General features: G+C 38.8%; 1 protein-coding gene and 1 non-coding gene across 2 annotated transcripts in view; both read left to right on the forward strand.

Moving 5' to 3' along the window:
- The window catches only part of DCC (DCC netrin 1 receptor), a 766,352-nt gene that overhangs the window by 416,901 nt on the left and 324,063 nt on the right, over positions 1 to 25,388 (forward strand). Inside the window, exon 8 of the mRNA XM_042909706.1 lies at positions 7,760 to 7,916. Coding sequence (XP_042765640.1) covers positions 7,760 to 7,916 — 157 coding nt within the window. The remainder of the gene's footprint in view (positions 1 to 7,759; positions 7,917 to 25,388) is intronic.
- Positions 5,362 to 5,465, forward strand: LOC122204318. The gene has a single exon (XR_006195613.1). It is a non-coding gene; the product is annotated as a small nucleolar RNA U13 (small nucleolar RNA).

Genomic DNA, 25,388 nt, shown 5'->3' on the forward strand with positions numbered 1-25,388 from the left:
ATAAATAATGACTAGGAATTCAGTGACATAAACTCAAGGGAAAGGATGGAAACAAAAGGAGCTGGGGACAGGGTAGAAATGGAGTTTTCCTACAGTTGGTGAAAGATGCCAGGAAGAGACATTGATGAGAGAGATGATTAAAGTTAGCCTTACAAAGCCTTGGAATAGAGACAGCTGGAAAGGGTACAATGATTAGTAAGAAAATACAGAGAATGAAGAGACCTGAAATGAAGTACATTTTTCTTGAAGTAGACATGTGGGTTGACAAAAAGGGGAAAACAAAGGATGAATTTTCTTTGCAACCTGATAAATGAAATAGGGAGAGAGATTGAGCTGACCACATCTTATCCTTACATGGAGGAAGCACTCTTGTCCCCAACTCACTTGACCTATCAGACTTAGCCCAAATCCTTCCCAAAGCCTTTCTGGTAAGGATCCTAGATTTCCAACAGGATATCACGAAACTAGGCCAGCAGAGGCAGACTTTCTGCTTTCTGGATCTGAAGACAGATTAAATAATAATAACAATTCCTTGAATACATATCATATGCCAGGTTCTGTGAGCAGCCCTTAAACCTAGTTTATATCAGCACATAGGCCTGCATGTCAGATAAATTGGATCAGTTTTCAAATGTGGAGGGTAAGTATCAGAGAAGCTAAATAATTTTCCAAGTTATGTAGTCACAAAGTAGCAGAGCAGGGATCCAACGCCCCTTCTATTTAATTGTAATTTTCTAGTATAGTGCATTAGTTTACATAAATGATGGACTAGCCACCTTCCCAAGCTGCCTGAGATCCACTCTATTTTGGATAAACCCTTTTAAAAGGTACTTTATTAAATAAACAAAGTGAAAATAAAGAATACAATTCATTCACACATGTGTAGGTTGACCAGTTTACCAGATAGTATTTTCTTCTCATTTTGTCTTTTGAAAAGGCTTCAAACTCTGAGAGATGTAGTTATCTCTGCTGATATAATACCACCTTACAGGTTTTTTTTTTTTTTTTCTTCATCATATATCTTTGTGTGGCCATAGGTGATCCATCTTACCATGCAACACTGGCCTGTCAATTCTCTTTGATATATGGCTTTGGGATAAAAATCACAGTTCCTATAACAGATCCCCAGGTTCTTTTCTAGATGTACAAGTTAACTCAAATTAACTTTTTAGGCATCTGATCTGCTTCTTAATGAAAACATTATTTCTCTTAGGCATTCCTCCTGTACAAGCACATCTTCTACATTGTTTGGCACATAGTTGGATTTTAGGAATGTGTTCACCTCTCATTTGGTACAAAATGAAATAGTCTCTTTGTAAATCTACATTCCCTTGGAAGCTTCCTGTGAGTTCAGTTTTTTAATCTACTTTGTAATTTATTAGCAGAGTAATCATGATTAGTATGACCAGCTTGTAATAATAGCTCACTTCCTTCCCAGTACATAATCTCAAATACCCATTTTTGAGGGTCTGAAAGGGAATTTTCTGATAAGTCTCAACATTATAATTTCACAATTTTGCAATGCCTTTCATTTAGCTAACACTGCAAGAATGTATTGGATGCCTAGGATGTCACTAAATGTATGGTGCTAGATTTAAGGATTAGAGTGATGAACAGTTTAGACTTGGTTTTTCCTCTTACAGAGAATATAATTTGGTATAGGATACCAAAAAAAAAAAAAAAAAAAAAATGACTAGGCCATTGCAGTTCAGAGTAGGAAGTGCCTATAGGGGACTTCACCCAAGCCTGTGAGAGTCTAGATTTAGAGGGTCCTAAGCCAAGGTGGGAATCAGTGAGGTGATACCTGAGCAGAAATCTGAAGGAGAAGCCCAGGCCAGAGCAGGAGAGAAGTTGGAGGGAAGTATTCTAGCTCAGGCTGTGGCACAGAAAAGTAGGAGAGGTGAAAGCATGGGGTCTTCATGAAACTAATTAAGGTCAGTGACCCCAGAGACCTTCCACTGTATCCTTCTCAGGTTTACCCCTGCCCAAGACAACTGAGAACATAGAGCTTGAGATGAGAGGAGCAATATGAGAGGTGAGAGTAGATAGGTCCTTACAGTGAAGCTGGGGCAGGGAGAATTACCCATTACTGAGCTGGCTTTCCTCCCTGGAATTGGAAGATGGATTAAAACAGCCCTTCATGCAGTGCCTTACACATAGTAATCCCTCCATGAATATTGAATGGATTAATGATTGGACACATAAATTGATTTTAGCAAAGAAAGTCCATACATGCATGATCCAATTCCATAGCACTACTGCTATGATAGTTTGTAAAATAAGAGGTCTGCAAAATAATATGTTTCTGGGAACAGAATAGAAATGGCTTAGTGAGAAAGTGTTCTGATTTATAAACAACCACCTTACTGAAAATTTAGCATGGAATTTGTTTAAAAATAAGAGATTATCTTGCCTGGGTGGCTCAGTCAGTTAAGTGTCTGACTTCAGCCTAGGTCATGATCTCACAGTTCATGAGTTCAAGCCCTACTTCAGGCTCTGTGCTGACATCTTAGAGCCTGGAGCCTGCTTCAGATTCTGTGTCTCCCTCTCTCTCTCTCTGCCCCTTCCCTGCTTCTCTCTCTCTCCCTCTCTCTCTCTCTCTCTCTCAAAAATAAATAAATATTAAAAAAAAATAAGAGACTATCTCAAACTTAGTAATTATCTTACATGTATCCACCTTATGTCTTAAAATTAGTTCCCTATTCTCTTAGGGAGAAATCCACAGTTTAAAAATAAATAATTCTTCATTTCAAGAATAGCGGTAGGAGCTTGATAGACATTCAATAAATGTTGATTATTCAATTTTAGATACTAACCCAATAAATTATTTTATGTAAAGATTAAGATTTGGGGCGCCTGGGTGGCTCAGTCGGTTAAGCGTCCGACTTCGGCTCAGGTCACGATCTCACGGTCCGTGAGTTCGAGCCCCGCGTCGGGCTCTGGGCTGATGGCTCAGAGCCTGGAGCCTGCTTCTGATTCTGTGTCTCCCACTCTCTCTGCCCCTCCCCCATTCATGCTCTGTCTCTCTCTGTCTCAAAAATAAATAAACGTTAAAAAAAAAATTTTAAAAAAAGATTAAGATTTAATGAAATGTTATAGAGATCATTAACTTCTATCTCATATTAACTTAAAATAAAAAGTGGCTTCAAATCACTATTTTTTTAAATTCACATTTCTTAGTTTTACTAAAGTTCTGAATACACTAGCTCAAAAGCCATGATTCTTTGAATTTTGAAAATAACATGAAACTTTAGAAAAAAATGTTAGTCTTTGTAATTTCACATATACAGCTGACCTTATTTTTGGTAGGTTTGTGAAATTACTTTGTGAACTACAAAAACTTTAAACCAAAACTTAAATTTTATCTACTTCTCTATTTGGACAATTAAATCTAGAGTTTGGAGTCAAGGGAGCAATGATAAGAAAAGAATACAAAAGGAAAAGAGATAGAGTTTGCCCTGAGGACAATTAAATGTTCCTGTCATTTCATTAATGTTATCTATTTATATTTTACTTAAATCTTCAAGCTAATAAGGAGATGCCGTGAAAAAAAAATCTAGTTGTTCTGGCAGCCACATTTATAGGATTTCAGTTAACAGTATGGGGAATGATAAGGAAATAAGCCTATCGGTGTTTGATGCTTAACACAAATTAAATATTTTTGTGTTTTTGTGATACATCTTATCTTTCATGTGCCTCATAGCGAGTGGAGGTCAGACAGTTAATAAGCTCAGAGGAAAACTAATGTCTGTAAATATATAGTAAAATCCTGAGAGAAAAAAACCCTCTTTGATATCTAGACGGAACATGGCTTTATAGAAAAATTAACCCAACGATATAATTGTTACCAAGGCTATTGCAATAACATCATAAAATAGTAGTAGTCGTCGTTAGTAGTAATACTAGTAGTAGAAATAGTAATTAGTAATTTAGAAACCAAAGTTTTAAAACTGTTCTTTTGATTTATATTATTTTCAGAAATCACTTCCTTTCCCTGGATTGTACTATGATAATTTTTTAAAAAGAGATTCTTACAAAAACAAAAAAAAAATAGTAAGACTATGTTATAGAGTGGCAAATGCACCTCTTCTTCTCCATGACAACAGATAAAGAAGCCGTAACCATGGCAACAGTAATGGGCCAGGGAGATTAGGCCCAGACTGGAGATTAGGCCTCCAAGAGCAAAGAAAAAAAGTCCTGATTGGTTCCTTATTGAGACCTTATGTGAAGATGAGTGACTGTTGAGAGAAAGCCTGGAGGATTAGTACGAACAAAATTAATTCCCTGTATAAAGAAAGAAGCCATCTCTTTGTTACAAAATGTGTCCGTTCCTTTTCAGACTAGGACTGTTTACACTGGGGTAAAAGAGTCCGCGATTCATTCTATTCTGAGCTTTATCTGTGTCATCTGCATCTAGACTAGCTCTGTGAGAAGGCACTCCTGGAGGCCTGAGGAGAACGGCATCTGTGTGCAGGCTCTCATTGCTCGGCTTCTAGGCAGCCCCTGAGTGGGTGGGGAAGTCAACTCATTTCTGATGTGATACCGTCTCTACGTGAGGTGCTTTTGAGGAAAAAGGAACTGAAGATTTGTCCCCTTTTCTCTTCCAAGTCATTTGTCTTAACTTCTTGAGAGTTCTCAAAAGGTTTTTGCAAGTCACCATTGATCACATTTGCTTTTTAGAAAATCTTTTGTAAAAAAAAGTCGTGTAAGGATCCCATTTACTTTAAACTGGTAAGATGTATAGGTATTACATTTGGAGAAAATGAGCTATGATTTCACAAGGATGCAGGGGTTACTTAAGGTTTTTTAAAATGATAAATTTATAGACCTGAGAATGTTTGGTCAGATGGTATGAATATTTTTCACTTTAAAGGATTTTGCCAAGTGAACTGCTAAAAAGACTGTACTCTTACAAACTTCAACTGACAGTGTAAGAGAGTGTCACATCCTGGCCAACTGTAGATACTAACATTCTTTAAAGTCTTGCTACTGTGACAGATTTTTTTTAAAGGCGCTTTATCCTGACAGACTTTTTTAGATTTTATTTTAATGCACATTTCGTTTACTGTCAGGTTGAACCCTACTTTCAAATAAGTTTCTGTATTATTTTATTGATCTTTGGACATGCCTGTTATATAATAGATATTAACTATCATCTGTTAGATATTTTGCAAATACTTTGGATCAGTCTTTCCAGAGGAAACGACACTAAACTAAGTGACAGGGGATAGCAGGAGTTAGGTGGACAAGATGGGTCTGGTAGAGTGGGAGCTACTGTGTGAAGGCTTTGGGGAATCACCCGTGTATCCTCATGGAGAGAGCCTGCTTAGTGCAAGCAGCAAAAAGCCAGGGAGCCTTCAGATCCTCTTGTCGTTTACAGATGTGACAACTGGGTGTTCACGTTGTCGTGTGACATGTGCTTCCCTCAAACTTTGTTATGACCTCGGCACATTACCCAAATGAGGTGTGTGGGGGGGGGGGGGGAGCCAGGGAACCTCCATGTGAACTGCATGAGGAATGCCTTCATCTATTGTTCACTACTGTCCCCTCTGGGCCTAGAAGGGCTGGCATTGGATAAGCACTCTGTGAATACTTTTTGGATGAGTAGAGCTAACGGATGCTGCTTACTGTGGAAACCTTGCAAGCCTTTCCCCAAAATGGTATTTTTCTGGCAATAGGAACACACTAAGCTATTGTGCAGGAAAGCTAATGCCCTTGGAATCACCCTCAATCAGTGGTGGGAGAGTGGTAGATAAATATCTCGGCTTGTTTGCCTCAGAACAGATAACTTTGAGGCCTATGCCACACTGGCCCCCAGAGTCCCTAGTGGAGTTGCCGTTCAGTTTCCTAGTATGCTGACTGCCAGATAATTCACTTTTTCTAGCCTTCACTCCCTGCTGTCTCACTTCCCAACTTCCCGGTGGTTCCTTGGATCAGCTTCCAAATAAACGATTTGTTTTAAATCCTTTTCTTAGGACCTCTTTGTGGAGGAAGCCAAACTAAGAAAAGTGATAAACAGGAGCCAGGCCAGTAGGCTGATTTTGAAGTTTGGAGATTCCCTGAGGTAAAGAGTAGACACGGAGGATAAATTAATAGTAGATGGATATGACCAGATGTGTCTTTTTACAAGCTTATTCAGGAGGCTGTCCAGAGAATACATTTGAGAGAGATGAGAGCAAGGAGAGCAGAGATGCTTGAAGACAGCTGTGGCAGTTCTGACAAGACAAAATGACGGTGGGGCTCTAAGTGTGTAAGTGGAGCTAACACAGAGTAGATTTACCTGATGTCCAACAGGGGGAATCCTAGAAGGAATGAGTGAGAGAGAGTCAAGGGTGGGGATACCTGTTCGGTTTCTGGGCTGTACAGTTGAGAGAACAGTGTAGACACAACTGAGTTGAGTGGCCCAGTGGGGAGAAGCAGGCTGAGTGGGCAGTGAAGGTGGTGGGGAGGATAAATTCACTTCAGTGTGCTAGTTTGAGATGTCCGTGTTGTGGGGAAGTGTAGGTTTTTATCAGGAAGCTTCATAGCACCCACATTTTTGAGACAGATGCTACATGTCCAGGCATCAATCTTCTCCCTCCCCTTACCACTCTGCCACAAAAGATTGACTAACTTGCTACCAGTCTACCATTTGTTTCAAATACTATGTTGACCAAAAAAGTAAGGGGGACTTTCACCTATAAAGAAGTGCTAAGTATCTACGGGGCCAGGAATAACTTTGAAAGCTTTCTGCAGCTCTTGAAAACTTCTTCTTCTATATAACTGGTATGCATTGTCAATTGATAATATTTCTGGAACCACTGGGAATGAAGATAGGCTCCCTCACCCCAGTAGATTTTCCAGCTAATAGGAGTGTAGTGCACAGCAGGAATAGTGATTCAGCCAGCCCTTGGAGAAAGTGAATGCAAGGATGGAGACTAACTTTGAAAAGAACTGAAGAAAGCAGCCCACACAATCCAGTCTGAAGATTAAAAGTAGGCAAATGTGTCATTGTGTTTTAGGGATAGACATCCCCTGTCAGGGTGAAACACGTTTCCTCCCCTTGGAGACTTGAAAAAATAAAAGAATGAATTATGAATTCATACACATACAAACACACATCTGATAGAAAATTTCTTTACAGATTGTAAATGCCCCAAATATTTAAAAAATGAGTTCTCCAATTGTGGATGATTTATTCCTGTGAATAACAATTTGCCAAATTTTGCTATACATGCAGTAGTACCCTACAAGCATTGGACAATTGTATGTCTTTATGTCTGGTAGAATTTTTTTTCCTGTAATTTCCTTTCTAGCAGGTAGTCTATAAGAACTCTTTCTACTTTTTGTTAGCTTCCAAGACTTTGATTTGATATTCCTTCAAACTGTATCTAAAACAGGGTGAACAGGCTCTGAGTGGAATGAGGTTTTTGTAATAACTGCTTGGTTACCTGAGGCACTTGTCCATGGCTATGTTCCTCCGCATCATGCCTGAACAGAACACTTGCTAATGGTCCTGGATCCCATGAGTAATGGAAACTGGACAAATATTCAGTAGAACCATATATGTTATTAATTACCCACCCTTTCATAAGCTCCAAGAAATTCTAATAGAGCTTTGATTCCATTTACTGTTTGTTTGCTTTCCTTGGTTTTCTTCCTTCCTTTATAATCTATGAATGGATCATTCTATGTTTGCTAATGGGTCTGCTCTGCCTTCCTGCGTATCTCCCACCCACGGTACCAACATCTCTGACCACCTCCTCTCCTTCCTTCCTAGCTATCCCAAGCTCCAGTGTCCTCCCTTCTGCTCCCAGAGATGTGGTCCCCGTGTTGGTTTCCAGTCGGTTTGTCCGTCTCAGCTGGCGCCCACCTGCAGAAGCAAAAGGGAACATTCAAACCTTCACGGTCTTTTTCTCCAGAGAAGGTGACAACAGGTAGGTCATACCAGTATCAATCTGCCACCTCTTTAGATGTATACTGTGACATAAAGTCACCTGCAGGGGATCTTGAGAAGGGACTTTGGATACCATGTGGTATCTCAGCTCTGCCCATCACTCATTAGTAAGTGGAGATGATATATCTCCATTGCCTGTGTGTGTGTGTGTGTGTGTGTGTGTGTGTGTGTGTGTGTGTTCTAATGGGATTGTTTATAGAATCAAATGAAATCATTTATCAGAAACTTCCTTGAAAAAAGACAAGCATATGAATTTATGGTAATTAGGTTTTTTATGTCCTTGGTTTTCAAAGTAATAAACAGAGAACAGAATTTGGCTGTATATTGATAGAACAGGGTATGAGAGAACCACAGTGGCCAGGTTGTAATCCCAATTCTGTCATTGACATCACGTGATCTCAAGAAAACCACATAACTTCTTCGAGCCTGACTTTACTGTGTAATAAAGAGTAAATAATACTTTAGCTTACAAAGTTTTTGTTAGGATTATACATATGTAATGTCATACAAGAGTGTCTAGTATTTGGTAGAAATGTTGTTCCTCTTTTCACTTGTCACTTGTAGGCAAATGTGATCTGTATATGTCTAGTTTTAAGATTACCATTCTTGATTTTTCTCAACATTTTCTCCTTGAAATATTTCATGATTTTAAGATTTTGAAGTTTTATTTGTAAGCGTAATGTAGATATTGGATAAATTCCAATCACTTCTATAGGAGTAAACTGTGTAATATCTCTTTATATTTCTTTAAATTATTAAACTTACTTAGTTTATATTCCATGTTTGATTACTCTAATATCTGCAGTCCTTGTGAGTCTAATTCAGCTATTTGTTTCTGCTTACTCTTCCTCATAGTAGCTTGTTTCTTTTCATGTATAGGTGATTCTTGATTGTTAACTCTAATCCTTAGAAATTTTTCTGAGGGAATTTTTGAGACCAAGTATTAAAGAACAATCTTATGGGACGATGTGCTTTACCAAAATGAAAGCATGATAAACCAGAATTTTGTTAAAGTTTACTTGCTCCATATGGGTCTCATGCTGATATTTTATTGCTTATGAGAAAGTCCATTAAATAGGATAACATTTGTTTTTCTGCTATTTTTAACACATCAACTCACATGAGTAAATGCAGACTTGTGATAAGGAATTCTCAGATTTTTTTGTGGTTGTTCTGTTTCAACTAAGCTAAGGCTGAGATTGTACATTCGCCAGTTCTCTCAGGAGGCTAATTTCCTTTTCTACTTCACCCTCTGAGATTTGCTCTTTCAGGATCTTTGCTGTATGTGAGGCTCTCTAATCAAACCATATACCCTACTTTATCTGCAAGCTTCATTTCCTATTCTTTTCTCCCATTGGTTACTAAAACTCCTAGCTCTAGACTTCTATTGATAGGCACATACCATCAGGCAAATACCAGCTCCATAAGTCTGCTTACTCACTATGATAATTCTCTTATTTTGCTGCCTGTATATTACGGATTAAAAAAAAACCCACTTTTTTAAATAAAAAAAGATTTTGAATAATTTACCCAACATTTTAAGTGTGCCATAACAGAAAGGTTTTTCACATAATACTTAGTTTGCCATACTGTTTTAAATGGCACTTTGTAATATTTACTTGAATGCCTATATAATTGGTATCATTATTATATATTATTAATTATTGACATTTGAGCAAGTGCATTTGAATATAAACATGTTCGGTCTTTGGGGAATTTTATTTAAGACTAAAGCATAAAGCCACTCCATAAGCATTTCACTTAGAAGGAATCAGACACCAGAAACTAATATTACATTGTATTTCTAACTGAGATTGAAATAAAACATTTTTAAAAAAAGGAATCAGAAAAGCAAGGAAGCTTTTGGAATAGACCTTTCCATTCTATTCTTTGGGCATTTTTTACTTTCTCTCTACTTCATCAACTATTGGGTTTTCTGGATTGCCAATTAAAGGCAATCGAAGAGATCAGCATGTTAAAACTCAATTTGTTTCAGAGAAACATTGTGTTGCCAAATCCCAAGATTCTGTACAGAAGAGCATCTATTGACAAATGCACTCTGCAGATCTGCTGTGCCTCTCACATAAGTGTGGAACATCATCATTATGTCCTTAAACAGATGAGGATTTGGGTAGGGCAACTAGGGTCTATATAAATGTCTATCTGTTGATTTGGCTAAGTCCTGAGTTCCAAGTCTTCCCTTCCACATTAAACTTCCTCTTATATATAACCAGTCTAAACTGGACACTAAACGGGAGACAGGGGTTTCTGGAATGTGGCAGCTTCTTTCATCCTTGAATGAGAACTACGTTCACTTTCTGTAAAGTTTACCAGCCAAGGGAATTGTAACCTGTATGATACTTCTACATAGAATGGAATATTTTGGGTGTGGTGGCAGCATGGGGGAACTAGAGAGGGAGAGTGAAAAAGAAAGGAACAGAGAGAAGTAGAATGAAAGACAGGCAGAAATGACAAGTGTCCTAGAGGGATCCTCTTGTTCGCAGGGCTGAGCTCACAGTAATCCTGGCTTTCACCATATTCACTCATTCATTCATTCATTTTTTAAAATGTTTTTTTTAATTTATTTTTGAGAGAGAGAGAGAGAGAGAGAATGCAAGCAGGTGAGGGACAGAGAGACGGAGACAGAATCCAAAGCAGGCTCCAGGTTCTGAGCTAGCAGCACAGAGCCCAACGCAGGGCTCAAACCCACCAACTGAGATCATGACCTGAGCCGAAGATGGACGTTCAACTGACTGACCCACCCAGGTGCCCCACCATTCATTCTTCTGTAGAGGAATAAACTAGAGGGGAGAAGCCAGGATTTAAGCGTGAGGCTTAGTCTAGTCTCTCAAATGCGTGAGTGCTTTAAACTCAAGATTCAAAAGGGACAATATAGCTTGGTTTAGCCAGAGTGGTATTTAGTATAGCATGATAATCAGAAAGAACAGTACAACTTCTCTCATGCTGTGTCTCAAAATGCTCTCTTTTCTAGTCCACAGCAATAAAGTATATCATGTTAAAGTTTCTATTTTCTCTTATAATTTGACCTGACTTTAAAATGAAAGAAATATATGTACTACACATATAGCCTATGTTTCCTAAGATTGCTTATTACCACAAAGAAGTAGGCATTTGTTTTAGTCTTATCTCCAGCTCTTTAACTCTGTGGCTTTATGATGAGTCTTTGGATCTCAGTGTGCACAGCTGCCCAAAACCACAGGTAATAATTCTTGCCCGGTTGTCTATATGTTGCCACATGGATTTCCTGGAGTCACCTTAAATTTACCCTTCCCCAAACTATACTCATTGTCTCCTCCTTAAGTATATTTTCCTCTTTTTTATTCGTTTATGTTAGTACCTTCCATCCTGTTGGCTAAGCAAAAAACCCATGTCATATTTTACTCCTCCCGGCCTCTCAGCTCTGCCATTAGTCATCCTGTCTTGTCACATCTACCTTGGCCACATCTCAGCCATGCCCCCTGTATTATCTCCATCACCACTGATCTGATCTCTGACAATAGCTTCTTGCCTTCTAATCCATCCTTCTCATTGTCTCTAGTTATTTGTCTGAAATACAGTTTGGATCACTTCCTCTACTATGAAAAAAATGTGAATGTTCTTAAATTTAAATATTGCAAAATTTCTAGATAAAGACATGCACATAGTAATTTACCAAGTCCTTTGAATGGAAGTCTATATCCAATCTATATATAGGTAGAGTGTAGTTCCTATAACCTATAATGGTTATAAATATGTCACTTAAATCTATGGATACCTGGGTGGCTCAGTCAGTTAAGTGTCCAATTTCAGCTCAGGTCATGATCTTGAAGCTCATGGGTTCGAGCCCCACATCAAGCTCTATGCTGACAGCTTGGAGCCTGGAACCTGCTTCAGGTTCTGTGTCTCCCTCTTTTTCTGTCCCTACCCTGCTCGTATGCTCTCTCTCTCTCAAAAATAAATAAACATTTATATATATCACTTAAGTCTAAATGGCTAGATTTAAAAATGGTACTATTGTTTACCAGATGTGTGACTTTTGAACATTTAATTATGTTAAAGACAGGAATAACATCTGTCTGCTATGCTGACCAAAAGGAAGATGAATTATACCTCTCTATGAGAATTTCTATGAGAATTAATTGAAGAAATTTAAGCAAAGCATCCAGGGAAGTCACTGTACCTAGGCAGAATAGGGGGACCCAGAATAGTGTGAGCTCAGAGAAAATACGGAAAAGAGGCCAAAAATGAAGCTCAAACAGTGGTAATAATAATAATGATAGCAACAACAACAATAATAAATTGCTATTTTGTATGAACCATTTCATAGCTGCTCACTGTTTCCTACTTATAGACCATTTAGTTATTTCCCTTTCTATTGAAATATTTCTTATCTTTCAAGCCCATGGATCAGTCCTCCATACCCCTTGGCTAGTCATGGCCCTTGTTAACACCAATCCCTGCAACCTCTTCATGATCTCATGTTCACACATCTTTCTCTGATGTCACTCTCTAGACTCTTATTTTCCTGTCTTCCATTTAGGACTCTGGTTACAACAAACCTTTGATTACACAGGGAACTACAATTTGTTGATTCTGCAGTGTTTTCTTGGTCCCTCATCCTTTATGTTTCCCTTCACTTATTAAACAGCTAAAACCCCTGCCTTATTATTATAAACACTGATACACCCCAAAGTTTTGCTTGCTGTTTTTTAATTTCATATTAATTTCTTGGCAAAAGCCAACTCAAGTAAATGTTATTTTCTACCTACTCTCTACTTGTCTCTTGTAGCTGAATGTAACTAGAAGAAAATGTATAATTATGCTGACTAGTTTTTAAATTCAAAACTACTCATATTAAGTTGCCCCTTAATGATGCTAGAGATTATATTACATATATCAGGCAGTCTTTCTCACAACATGCTCCTACTTATATTTCATACCTTTTCTTTCTTCTCAAATCTCCAACATTTTTACTCTTTCCCTTACTCTTAGTTGACCTTGCTTCTAATTTCCTAGAAATAGTAGCAATCAGAAGGAGAGTTGTACAAGCTTCCATGTCTGAGTTACATACCCACGCTTGTCTTTAAGCATATAATTCATCTCCTCAAATTTCTATTAAAAAAACTGGCCATGCTCTGGATTCCATCCTTTCTTAAAACAAAACCTCAAAGTTTAAGCTATTCTTCCTCTCCCCCCCATTATCAGTTTGTCCCTCTCTGGTAGATCATGTCCATCATCATACATGCATGCAGTTGTATTTTCCATCTCAACAAATTTTCCCTCAATTCTATTTTTCCCTCCTCTACCACTCTGTTCTTTATTCCCTTTAATAGCAACATTCCTTGATTTGTCTAACATCATTCCACTACCTTCTTTCATATTCCAATCATGGTTCTGTCCTTAGCATTTCACTGCAACTGCTCTTTTCTAGATTCACCAATGACCTCCATGTTGCTAAACTCAATAGTTAATTCCCAGTTCTGACATTACTTGGTCAGTAAGCAAATTTTGTCATATTTGATCACTACCCCTTTAGTGACATTTATTGTCCCCTTGGGTTCTATTACACACACTTTCCTGGTTCTACTCTAATCTAAGTAATCTAAGATTTACCTCAAATCTCCCTGACCTGTGAATATTGGATTACTCCAGATCCTAGGTTTTGAAGATCTCTTTTTTCCCCATTTGTGACTTTATATTTTGTCAGTATGCCGATATCTTCCAAATTGTATCTTTGGTATTAAAATTTTACCTGTAGTCCTGAATCATACATCCAGATTCCTTCTTTTGATTTCTCTTGATTTCTTATGAGCATCTACAACTTATCAACAAAACCAAATACCTGGTTTCCTTCAATCCCCCTCCAAAGACTTTATTATTTCAGAGATTTCTCCATCTCAGTGAAATCTACGTATTTCTCATAACTCAAGCAAAAAACCTTGGAGTAATTGTTAATTCTTTTCTTTTTCTTATATTCTATAACCAAAAACAACCTCAAGTCTTTGCAGCACTGTCAAAATACATCCTGAATCCACGAAACAATATAATACTTGGTATTTGCTACAAAATAATAATAAAGACTGACTATGATTTTCAGTTTTGAGCTGAGTTATGGGAATAAAGTGGGTCATCATATTATTCTGTCTAGTTTTGTGTTACTTAAAATTTTTCATAGTAAAAAATTAAAGTCAAACAAATAAATAAAAATAAAATATATACTGAATCTTATCACTTCTTTCCCTCTTTTATTACCATCAAGCCTCATCTAAACTATTGCAATAACCTTTCAAAACTGTTCTCACCACAACACTTGGAGTAAATCTTTTAAAACATACCTTAGATCCTGTTATCTTTATGCTTCAAAACCCTCCAGTAACTCTCTATCTCATTCATAGAATAAGCAGAAATCCTTCCTGATCTGGGCCATTGTCACTTCCTGGTCTCATCACTTATTCTTGCTATTTACCTTTTTGTTCACTTCTCTCCAGCCTCACTGACTTCCTTGTAGTTCCTAAATATACCAAGAATCCTCCTCCCTCAAGATTTTGTTCAGCTTGCCTAGAATGCTCCTCCCTTTGACATCCATGTGGATCATCTGTAACTTCCACTTAGTCTTTGGTGAAGTGGCACCTTCTCCTGGATGCCTTACCTGACCCTTATCATTCCCTATGCCCTTTTTAATTCATATATATTTTCTTAATCCACAGCTTTATCACCTCCTACTTATTTTTTCATGTTTCCCCTTTTTTAACTCCAGAATATAAGCTTCCTGTGGGCAGGGATGTTCTTACCTCCTTTATTCACTGAGCTATTCTTAGTACCTAGGTCGATATGTAACCCATAATAAACACTCACAAAATCTTTGTTGAATTGAAACCCTAACTGAAATGTCAGCTACTATGTGAAACTCTCCACAGTTCTCAGGCTCAGAAGTCATTAATTTCTCCTTTATCCTCCCCTCATACTTTGATTACTATTAGATTATTCCTACCTTTTGTCCAGTTTTGTGTTTGAGTACCTGCCTGTTCCCCCTCTGATGACTAAAACTAGATCTTATTTATAATTCCATCCCCAGTGTCTAGTATCATGACTTCTGTAGACACTTACTGATTGGGACTAATACAATAAAGGTGGCAGAGAGACAGATGTGGTTCTTAATAGACAGTTTTTTAACAAGTAAAACAAATTATTATTTTTTAATTTATTTTTGATACGGAGACAGAGTGTGAGCGGGGGAAGGGCAGAGAGAGAGGGAGAAACAGTATCTGAAGCAGGCTCCAGGCTCCGAGCTGTCAGCACAGAGCCCAACGTGGGACTCGAACTCACAAACCATGAGATCATAACCTGAGCCGAAGTCAGACGCTTAACCGACTGAGCCACCCAGGCGCCCCTAAAACAAGTTATTTTACTGAGGAAGATGAATAAGCTGATGCAGTTCAATAAAAACCTTTTTTTTAATTGAGAGAAAATAAAAGTTGATTTTGAAATTTGATTCCAATATCACTGTTCATTTTCTCGCTCTCAACTAGAGTGAATATATGCCATATGTCTCTGAATGGTTAGCCGTGGTGCTTATCTGCTCATAGAGGTTTATTTAGCTCCTTAACACAATAGCTTTTTAAAAGGTGGTGGATTTAACATTTGCCTCAGACTAGCAATGAGTTTGTCAGGCAAATTACTCTAGCTCAGATTATCATTAATCTGTCTGACTGGTTAATGGTGTCAATAACGCAAGTACCATAGTTAACACTTTTTTTTTATTCAGCCCCTTGGGTGCTTTCATTTCATAAGTGAGAGAGCAGCATAAATTCCAGAACCTGAAAGCCAGGATTCACAGAGATTCGATTGCTTCACAGATATCCAACTATCCCCTCCTTGTACCTAAAACTTGTTAGAATTGAAAGTGATTGTTGAAATCATAGTACAACTTCTTGCTACTTAGACATTTAGAAACTGATAGAGGAGGGGTAAGTCACATGCCTAAGGCCACAGAGTAAGCATCCGTGATGAGAGCGAGCATTATTGAGTATTCAATAATACTTACTGTGGCAGATGCCAGGCTAAGCATCTTACATAAATTAATTTATTTCATCCTCACAACAAAACATTATCCACATGAGTCTTAAAGAAGACCACTTACATTTCTGGTATACAGATAGTAAGTTGTAGAACCAGGATGTAATGCCGACCTGATTCCAAAACAGGTGTTCTGTGAATCATTACACCAACTTGCTCCTAACATAGTTGCTGGATTAACCTGGAAGAGAATCTGGCTTTCTTGATATTTTCAGAATTATGACAAGAATTTACTCTATAGGCTTCTTCCCAGTAGTTTAATGACTTAATGGCTAAGTTGATTTCCATCATTTATTTACCAGTTATAAATGCAGTAGCAAACTTTTTATGCATGTATAGAACATTATAGTTCCCATTCACTAATCTAAAATTACTTATGGAGTGTGACAACAGTGTAGCCAAAAGGTTAAAGTAATGTGGCTATGGAATTCAACTGCATGGATTTTAGTCCTGGCTCAGACTTTTACTGGCATCGTGGCCCTGGGATAATTACTGGTGCTTTAGATTGCTCACATGGGATAATAATAGTAACTGACATGTAAAGTTATGACGACTTTAAAAACTGCTAGTACCTAAAACATTTGCTTATTGCCTGGTGTCCAAAAGCACTCAATTCTTGTTAGCCAGTTCTCCGTGCAAATTATTGTGTGCGTTAGAAATAAAAATCAGTGTGGGGTGCCTGGGTGACTCCATTGGTTAAGCCTCTGACTTTGGCTCAGGTCATGAGCTCACTGTCCGTGGGTTAGAGCCCTGCATCGGGCTCTGTGCTGACAGCTTAGAGCCTGGAGCCTGCTTCAGATTCTATGTCTCCATCTATCTCTGTCCCTCCCCTGCTCGCTCGCTCTCTCTCTCTCTCTCCCTGAAAAATAAATAAACATTGAAAAAAAGAAATAAAATCAATGAAATATAAGTGCTCCCCAATTTATATATAAAGGGGACCTTATCGCTTTACACACATTTGCCCATTTGATCCTCAGGTAAGGCAGGTATGATAATTTCCATTTTATAGATCTCCATGCCTTGCTCTGTTCAGAAAATCTAAAAAACATTGCCTAAGAAGCCACACAACTAGTAAATATTAGAAGAAAGATTTAAATGCAAGGTTTCTAGTCCAGCGATCTTGTTACTGTACCATACAAAATAAAAGATATTTCCTAAAAGAGGCACACGGGAAGCACTGCGGGAGTTCAGATGAGAGAATTAAAACATTTTCATGAGCATCATTCAATTTAATCCTCACAATGACCCTGTGAGGTAGGCAGATAAGGGACCAGGGACCGGCATCTTCTTTTTGCAAATGAAGTAGGGAAGACTCCAAGATAGCCCCTGACTTGCTCAAGGTCACACGCCCATTCTGTGGCAGAACAAAGGCTGGACTGGGTCTTCCAACTTGCAGACCTGTATGGTTTACATTGCTTTATGCTGCCTCAGAAAACCTCTGCTCACCGCTCAGGATTAGAGGCCACCTTTTCATGATTGACACAGAGGATTCATTTTAGAATTCATCGCGCATTACATTCTCACCATGGCATTTACGTATTCTTTCCCTGCTCCCCAGTGCTGACGACTGTGCAGCTGATGAAACTGCTTATGAAGGGAGGGTGCTGTGAAGGAAAGACAGCAAGACTCAGATTCCAAAGCTCCGTGTTCTGGTCCTGGCCTAAAGGCTGGCAAAGTTAGTCCCCCTTTCACTCTGCTTCTCTGTAGAATGTAAAACCCTGCCCTTTCTACGTCAAAATGTTCTGAGATCATTAAATAAGAAAATGGTGATTTAATTCCTCCAATGGACTTAGGGTATACTGAAAAATATAACATGCTCTGTATAAATGCCATATACAAATGAATGACCCTTTATTCACTTGTGCGTTGCCTGTGTGTCCAGCTCCGTGTTGGGAAGAATAGAGAAGCCAACAGTCTTTTTGGTGGCAGGTGAGCAACGTTGAGAGGATTGTTCCACTGAAACATATATAACTGCACACTGAATTAAGAGCCTGAAGGAAAGGAATGTGCTTTAGGAGAGATGGAAAGTGCATGGTGTCTATGCCATGGTCAGATCTGTATTTTAAAAAGATGGCTGTTGCTGCAGAGCGGAAGTTAGACCAGTGTGGTCGGCTGAGTGGATGTCAGAAAGCCACTGAGGCTATAGCTGAAGTCCAGGCAATAAATGATGGTGGATCAAACTGAGGCTCGATCACTAGAGATGGAGCAATAGAAACATATCATTCTAGAGATATTTAGGAAGTGAAATTGATAGGAGCAGGTGACAGATTGACATTCATGGTGAGACAACAGATGTGTTCAAGGACAGTTCCTACTGTTCTGGCTTATTTAAATGGAAGGATGGGAGGGTAACTCGCTGACATTAGGATGCCGGAAAAGACCCAGATTTGAAAGCGCAGGTGATAAATTCAGCTTCAGACGTGTTGGTTTTTACGTACATTCAAGTGGGTATGTCAAGTAGAGCCTTCAGAAGAAGGAAACTGGCTGGAGCTCAGAGAAGAAGTTTGGGCCAGAAATATGTATCTGTGTCAGGAATTTGTCAGCATGTGGATGTAGACTGAAGCTAGAAAAGGAGAAATGGGTCATCCCCCCACCCCAAAGAGAAATAAAACCAAGAAGAGGTCTCAGAACTGAGTCATATTTATTAAGGGGCAGAGGCTGAAACTAAACAAAATAAACAACTTGAAACAAAAAGCTTTTTTTTTTCCATGAAAAGATAGATTTTTTTTATGTTTTGTTGCAGCAGCTATTTGTTATGTCACTAGTGTCTTGGGCACTTAGCAGGCACTGAAACAGAGATATATTAAAGTAAACTTTTCACAAGTCTGTTCCTTGCACTATGCTGTTTAAAAATTCAACAAGAAACAGAATTCTTAGCCAAAGTTTAGTCAAAACTCCCTCTGACCCAATAGATGATCTCCATTTTCCATTATGCTTTATCTGGTGGTAAGTCATCTCTGAAACTGCTTTTCCTTCAAGATAGCACTTGATTCCAAACTCTCTGGTTCTGAAATCATAAGGAGTATAGCATTGGGTAACTGTTGCTGCTATTGCTTTGAGTCCTATTCTAGTAAACACCATATTTCAGTTTTGAAATCTTCTCATCATTGTACCATTCTTGTCCTCACTAAAGAAATGAATGTGAAAATGGAATGGATAAAAAGGGGTTGCTAAAAATCTTTCCATTAGAAATAGCATAGTTCCTTCCCTATAAATCACCATTAGTGTCACTCATCCCGTTGAAGCAACTAATTAGGTGTCTGATACCTCAAGACAGCATTGTTTGCTCACCTCACACCTGTAACTAAATGTTAACATCCTGGTGCACTTGGGCAAGACAATATATGTTTACTTAATATGTACACTAGGGATATGTTATAAATGATCCAGTAAGAAACAGTGTTATGCTTAAATTGCACTTCTGAAATGTAAATGCAGAAGTGCTGAATGCAATGAAAACACACACACACACACACACACACACACACACACACACACAATTTTCTATTCCCAACAAAGAATATTAGATTAGAAAGTCTCCTTTGAGTAGATCCCACCCTGTTTTCAAATAATGAAAACAAGAACTAGGAAGGTGAGGTGGCATGCCAAAGGCCACACAACTAAGTTGAGGTGGAAAAATGGAATTGAATCCAGCTCTCTAAACATTCTGGAGATCACACTGTGTGGGAATGTTATGCAGTTATTCTATTAATTTTTTACATTTATTTATGCATTCATTTAAAAATTTGTGAGCCCCAGCAACATAGCTAGTTTTTAGTGGGTATAATATATGCTGAGTGCCAACAAAATGTGAATGGAATGTGGCTTCTCTTCTAAAGTAATTCACAATTGAGTTAAAGACAGGCATGTCTATTAATACCATGTGATATGTGCTATAATAGATCTATAAACCAAGAGCAGCAAAAGCATGAAAGGGAGAGATTTAATGCTTCTGGAATCAGAGGACATGATGGTAGGAAATGTCCAGCAAGTGATTTCATTTGAATTGGATTTGAAGAATGAACAAGCTTTTACCAAAGTGAGAAGGAACTATGAGTCAGGAGAATATAACTCCAGAATAAATGAAACTAAACTAAACTAAACTAAACTAAACTAAACTAAACTAAACTAAACTAATGAAAGGCAGAATGGCAATAGCCGGGGAGGCAGAGATGGCTATGGTGTTGTAGAGCCTGGTCACTCATTGTAGGTAAGTGTGAAAAGGTTTGGGCCACATCTTGAAGGTCTTTGGATCTTGCCACAAGGAGTTGAGATGTATTAGCCATAAAATGGCAGCGAGCACAATGTTTGGGGCATGGAGTTGACAGATTACATTTGTTAGAAGAGTATCTCTTATCAATGGAAAGAAAGAATGAGGAAAACTAATGACAAAAAAAAAAAAAAAAAAAAGGAAAAGCTATTACATTGTAATACATTGTAAGTACAAACCAGAGAAGGAATTGGTTTCAGGCTCAGGAGAATACAGCCTAACCGGAGTTAGGTGTTTAAGAATTTTTTTTTAATGTTTATTATTTATTTTTGAGAGAAACAGAGACAGAGCATAAGCGGGAGAGGCACGGAAAGAGAGGGAGACAGAGAATCCGAAGCAGGGTCTGGGCTCTGAGCTGTCAGTACAGAGCTCAACGTGGGGCTCAATCTTATGAACTGTGACATCATGACCTGAGGCAAAGTCAGATGCTTAGCTGTCTGAGCCACCCAAGTGCCCCCAGAGTTAGGTCTTAATGCAATTTGTGCAACTACCAGCTTGGACTTCATGACTCACAATGTGTCAGCACCCAAGACTTTGCCATCTGATTTCTGAAAAGCAGCAGCATTGTCGTTATTAGGTCAAAGTGTGTGCTTTTAGAACATAGCAGTTATGGGGCGCCTGGGTGGCTCAGTTGGTTAAGCGGCCGACTTCGGCTCAGGTCATGATCTCGCGGTCCGTGAGTTCAAGCCCCGCGTCGGGCTCTGTGCTGACAGCTCAGAGCCTGGAGCCTGTTTCTGATTCTGTGTCTCCCTCTCTCTGACCCTCCCCCGTTCATGCTCTGTCTCTCTCTGTCTCAAAAATAAATAAACGTTAAAAAAAATTAAAAAAAAAAAAAGAACATAGCAGTTATTTCCTAAGAAACCTCCACCAGGTAACCCACAGCACCTAAAAGTAGAATTTACAAGAAAGGAATGTCTCCTATTTGTGAACCCTTCTTGGTCTCCATATAAAAGAGGAGGGCAAGTTGCCTACAGTTGTTTCAGCCAGCATGAGGAGAGAGACTTTTTATATTTATATTTGGTGTGAATTTTCACTGAATGAATTTATAGTGAATGAATTCTAGAAGGCACAAGTGACTTGTTCCCTTTACTTCAGTCAACTGATCTTGAACCTGCCTGAGCTCCACACTGCCAACTCAGAGTCAGGTGGAACGGAAGTGAAGGAATGAAACTTTGTCAATAATACAGCTGATGCCACAGCCATGATTCTGAGCTCTGTGGATTTGAAGGGCAGTTACGTCTTTAGAGTCATAGGAGAGAACTTCACCAAGAGACAGCTGGTCTGAGCCCCTGCTACTTTCCCGAAGATAGTTGGTACAGTGACAGGCATAACACCACAAACACAATGGTTGGGTAAACTCCTAACATCTATTATTCTTTGTTCTTCAATACCTAGTTGGTTTATTTGCCCATTCACAGAGGAATGTGGACCAGAGTGTTCAGAGAGTAAATTGTAATTGCCAACTGGTCCAACGTGGAGACTCTGGAGAGTGTGACTACTTCAGGTGGCTGCCAATGGCTTATTGTGAGACCAGAGACCAGTAATAAATGGCCCTTCCAAACTCAAGAGTTTTACTTACTTGTTGGGAATGATTTGTGGTATTTTATTTTTCAACTATTAAAGCATGAAAGGAATGATCAAAAGTGCCTGAAAGTCTTTGGGGCTTACAACTGAACCAATCTGTGAGGGACAACAGGCAGGAAATACCAGGTTCCCAGAATACATTTGTCTGCCTTCAGCAGTTTGAAGTCCCTCCACTAGGGCCCAAGGAACCACCAGAGCAGCCTGGCAACACAGGCCAGACACCAGCAGTGTGGACGTCACATTTCACAGGGCTCTGTTGTGAATTCAGGGAACACCGATTCCTTCTCAGTGTGCTGTCCGTGAAGCCTACACCTTTTAAAAATAATACTATTTTTTTTAATGTTTGCTTCTTTTTGAGAGAGAGAGAGAGACAGACAGAGTGTGAGTGGGGGAGGGGCAGAGAGAGAGGGAGACACAGAATCCGAAGCAGGCTCCGGGCTCTGAGCTGTCAACACAGAGCTCAATGCCGGGCTCAAACTCATGAACCGTGAGATCGTGACCTGAGCCACAGTCGGACACTTAACCGACTAGGCCACCCAGGCGCCCCCAAAATATTATTTTCATTATCAGAATTTGTTCAGTACCCCTAGTTATGACCACCTTTAAAATTTAACTTATCTCAGAAAACAAAATTAACTTTACAGTAAATATTTTAAAAGTGGTGTTTATTTTTTTTTTTTGAGGGAGGTGGTTGGGTGGGGGCGGGGGGAGCAAGCCCATACAGTTCAGTGAAACCCATTTATGTATTTTTTTTCTTCTTCTGGGTTGTACCTCTTATTAATTTCTCTCCTCATATTCTAGTTCTGAATACTTTGTGGAAAAGTCCTCTTCTTGGACTCAAGAATACTTATTTCCTATGAGATTATGGTGGCATTTTGTTATAATAATAAAAATAACAGCAGTTACTATCATGGATGTGAGACTTCATGTTGACGACCAGGCACATGCCTACTGCTTTATGTGGTTCCAGCATCTCATTCAATTCTCTAGAAACCCTATGAGGTAAACATTTTTACGGCACCAATTAGCACTTGAGGACTCAGGCTCAGCTAAACTGAGAGAGCCGAAAGAACAACCCCAGACTTAAGAATGCTGAAGCCACTCCAGTCTAAAAAACATTTTCATTGTGACCTCACTTTGATTACATGAGCAGATTTCTGAAAAGTGGCACATAAATTGAAGTGTTTCGATTAAATGATTATTAAACCATTAAGCGTGTACATTGAATGGGTGCCTGGGTGGCTCAATCGGTTAAGCATCTGACTTCAATTCAGCTCAGGTCACGATTTCACACGTTGTGGGTTCGAGCCCCACGTCAAGCTCTGTGCTGACAGCTCAGAGGTTGCAGCCTGCTTCGGATTCTGTGTCTCCCTCTCTGGCCCTCCCGCTCATGCTCTGTCTCTCTCTCAAAAATGAATGAACATTAAAAACGTTTAAAAAAGAGTGTACATTGAAGAAACTGGTGGTCAACCTGGGGCAGTGCTAGCATGTGGTTAGAGTAGGGGGGTAGAGTTGTGTTGAAGTTATTTGTGGAGAAAGCACCCTTTATTTGCTTAAATTGTATTTTTCTCCAGATTGCTACCATAGAAATATTTTCTAAAGATGCTTTATTCACACTTTGTATAATATTGAGTATACTTAATGAGTATACTTTTCTTCATGACTGTTATTAATTTGGGATACTTTTTCAAGGCTGATACAGATTATGGGAGCCTAAAACTCTTCTCTTCATAATAAAAACCAGCATCCACTTTTGTATGTGAGTGATGATCTTTGACATTCTTACGTGCCCAGATTTTCTTGCCTCTTTTTCCTTTGAAGAATGTCTGTTCAAGAGATTATGCCAGCATGTCCCAGAACACAGATCTTTCCGCTGAATTCTTTAGTAGTATCAGAATAAAGTTGATTATGAAAGCCATTTTTCCTTATAGATACCCAAGAAGTTTGGTATGCAAATCTGACATTCATGACAACTATGTTACTTGGATTCTAGGAAACATATCACAGCAGTTGACAGATTCATCTCACAGTGGTTTCTGAATGCCTAACATCCCTTCTCCTTTATGGCCTTATATCTTCTACCCAAAGTGCCCATGATCCAAATAAGCCCCTCATTTCCCCACAGTTGTTAAATGATATCAATACTGGGTTTAAAGGATGAATCCCCAGCTTTCATTTTTAACTCTGTTATCTACTAACTGTCAGCCCTTTGGAAATAAAAAAACAAAAACAAAAACATTACTTTTCCAAATTACACTTTTGCATCTGTATAATGATAAAATCATACTATCTATATAAAAGAGCTGCATGAGGCAATGTATCTAAAAGTTCTGCTAAAGAAAACTAAATAAGATGCAAAAACCCTTATATCCACAAGGCATATGTTCTGATTGTAAGGGTCTTCTTTTATAAAGCAACTTGTTGGCCTCCGTAATCTTAGGTGGGTAGAAGAGAGTAGTGTGATACATGGTATGTGGGAGCATTATCTGATGTCTTAGCCTTACCTACTTTCCATTACTATTGAATCCCACCCAGCTCCCTCCCCTCCTATAAGTCACACTTCAGCCTTGCAGCAACTTAACACAGCACTCCTAAAGGAATACCTAAACCTTAGGCTATATGTAGATTCATACAGGGTGTTTGTTTTTTATTGTGGTAAATATACATCATATAATATTTATAGGTTTAACCATCTTTAAGTATGGAGTTCTGTGGCATTAAGTTCATTCACCTGTATCAGCACTATCCCCACCCTCTATCTCCAGAACTTTTTCATCTTCCTCAACTGAAACTCTCTACCCATTAAATAACTTCCTCTTCCTCTCTCCCCCTAGACCCTGGTAACTACTCTGGGTACATACTTTAATTATTAGCAGTAATGGATAAAATAACACTACCTGCTATAATGAACAAGCCCTAATATTTATAATGGTTCAAAACTGTTTGACTCTATAAAGTAGAAAAAGGATGTTCCTGATTGGCAAGCAGTTCTCCCAGCTCTTCTCCAGAATTCTTGCAAATCTGGACTGCTCCATCATCCATATATGGCTCCCAAGGTTCCCATGCTTGACTACCCCAGGCCCACAGGTGAAGGAAGAGAACACAGAGGTGACCACGTGTGCAGATTTTCTAGGCCAGACCTAGAATCAGCACATGTTGTGTAACCTCAAACTCACTGGGTGTGCTTGGTCACATGACCTTGTCTCGCTCCCACAGGGGCTGGGAAATACAGGCAAGCACATGAAGAAGAAATGAGTTTGAGGATGAACCAGCCAGTCTCTGCTATATCAGTCAAATTAAGATTGTATACATGCTCAAGAATCACCATTAATTCCCTTAGAACTTTGTGGGTTTTTTTTCTCTCTTTGGAGACCTAATTTGCCCTGACAGACATTTTAAATATTTCCCCAAACATAATAAAACCACATGGCAAAATTAAAATGCACATATAATTCCACTGAAATGCAAGAGACAGTATCTAGAAATAGAAGACTTAAGTATCAGTTGAGTAGGGACACCTGG

Source organism: Panthera leo, chromosome D3 (assembly GCF_018350215.1).
Source record: "Panthera leo isolate Ple1 chromosome D3, P.leo_Ple1_pat1.1, whole genome shotgun sequence".
Taxonomy (NCBI): domain Eukaryota; kingdom Metazoa; phylum Chordata; class Mammalia; order Carnivora; family Felidae; genus Panthera; species Panthera leo.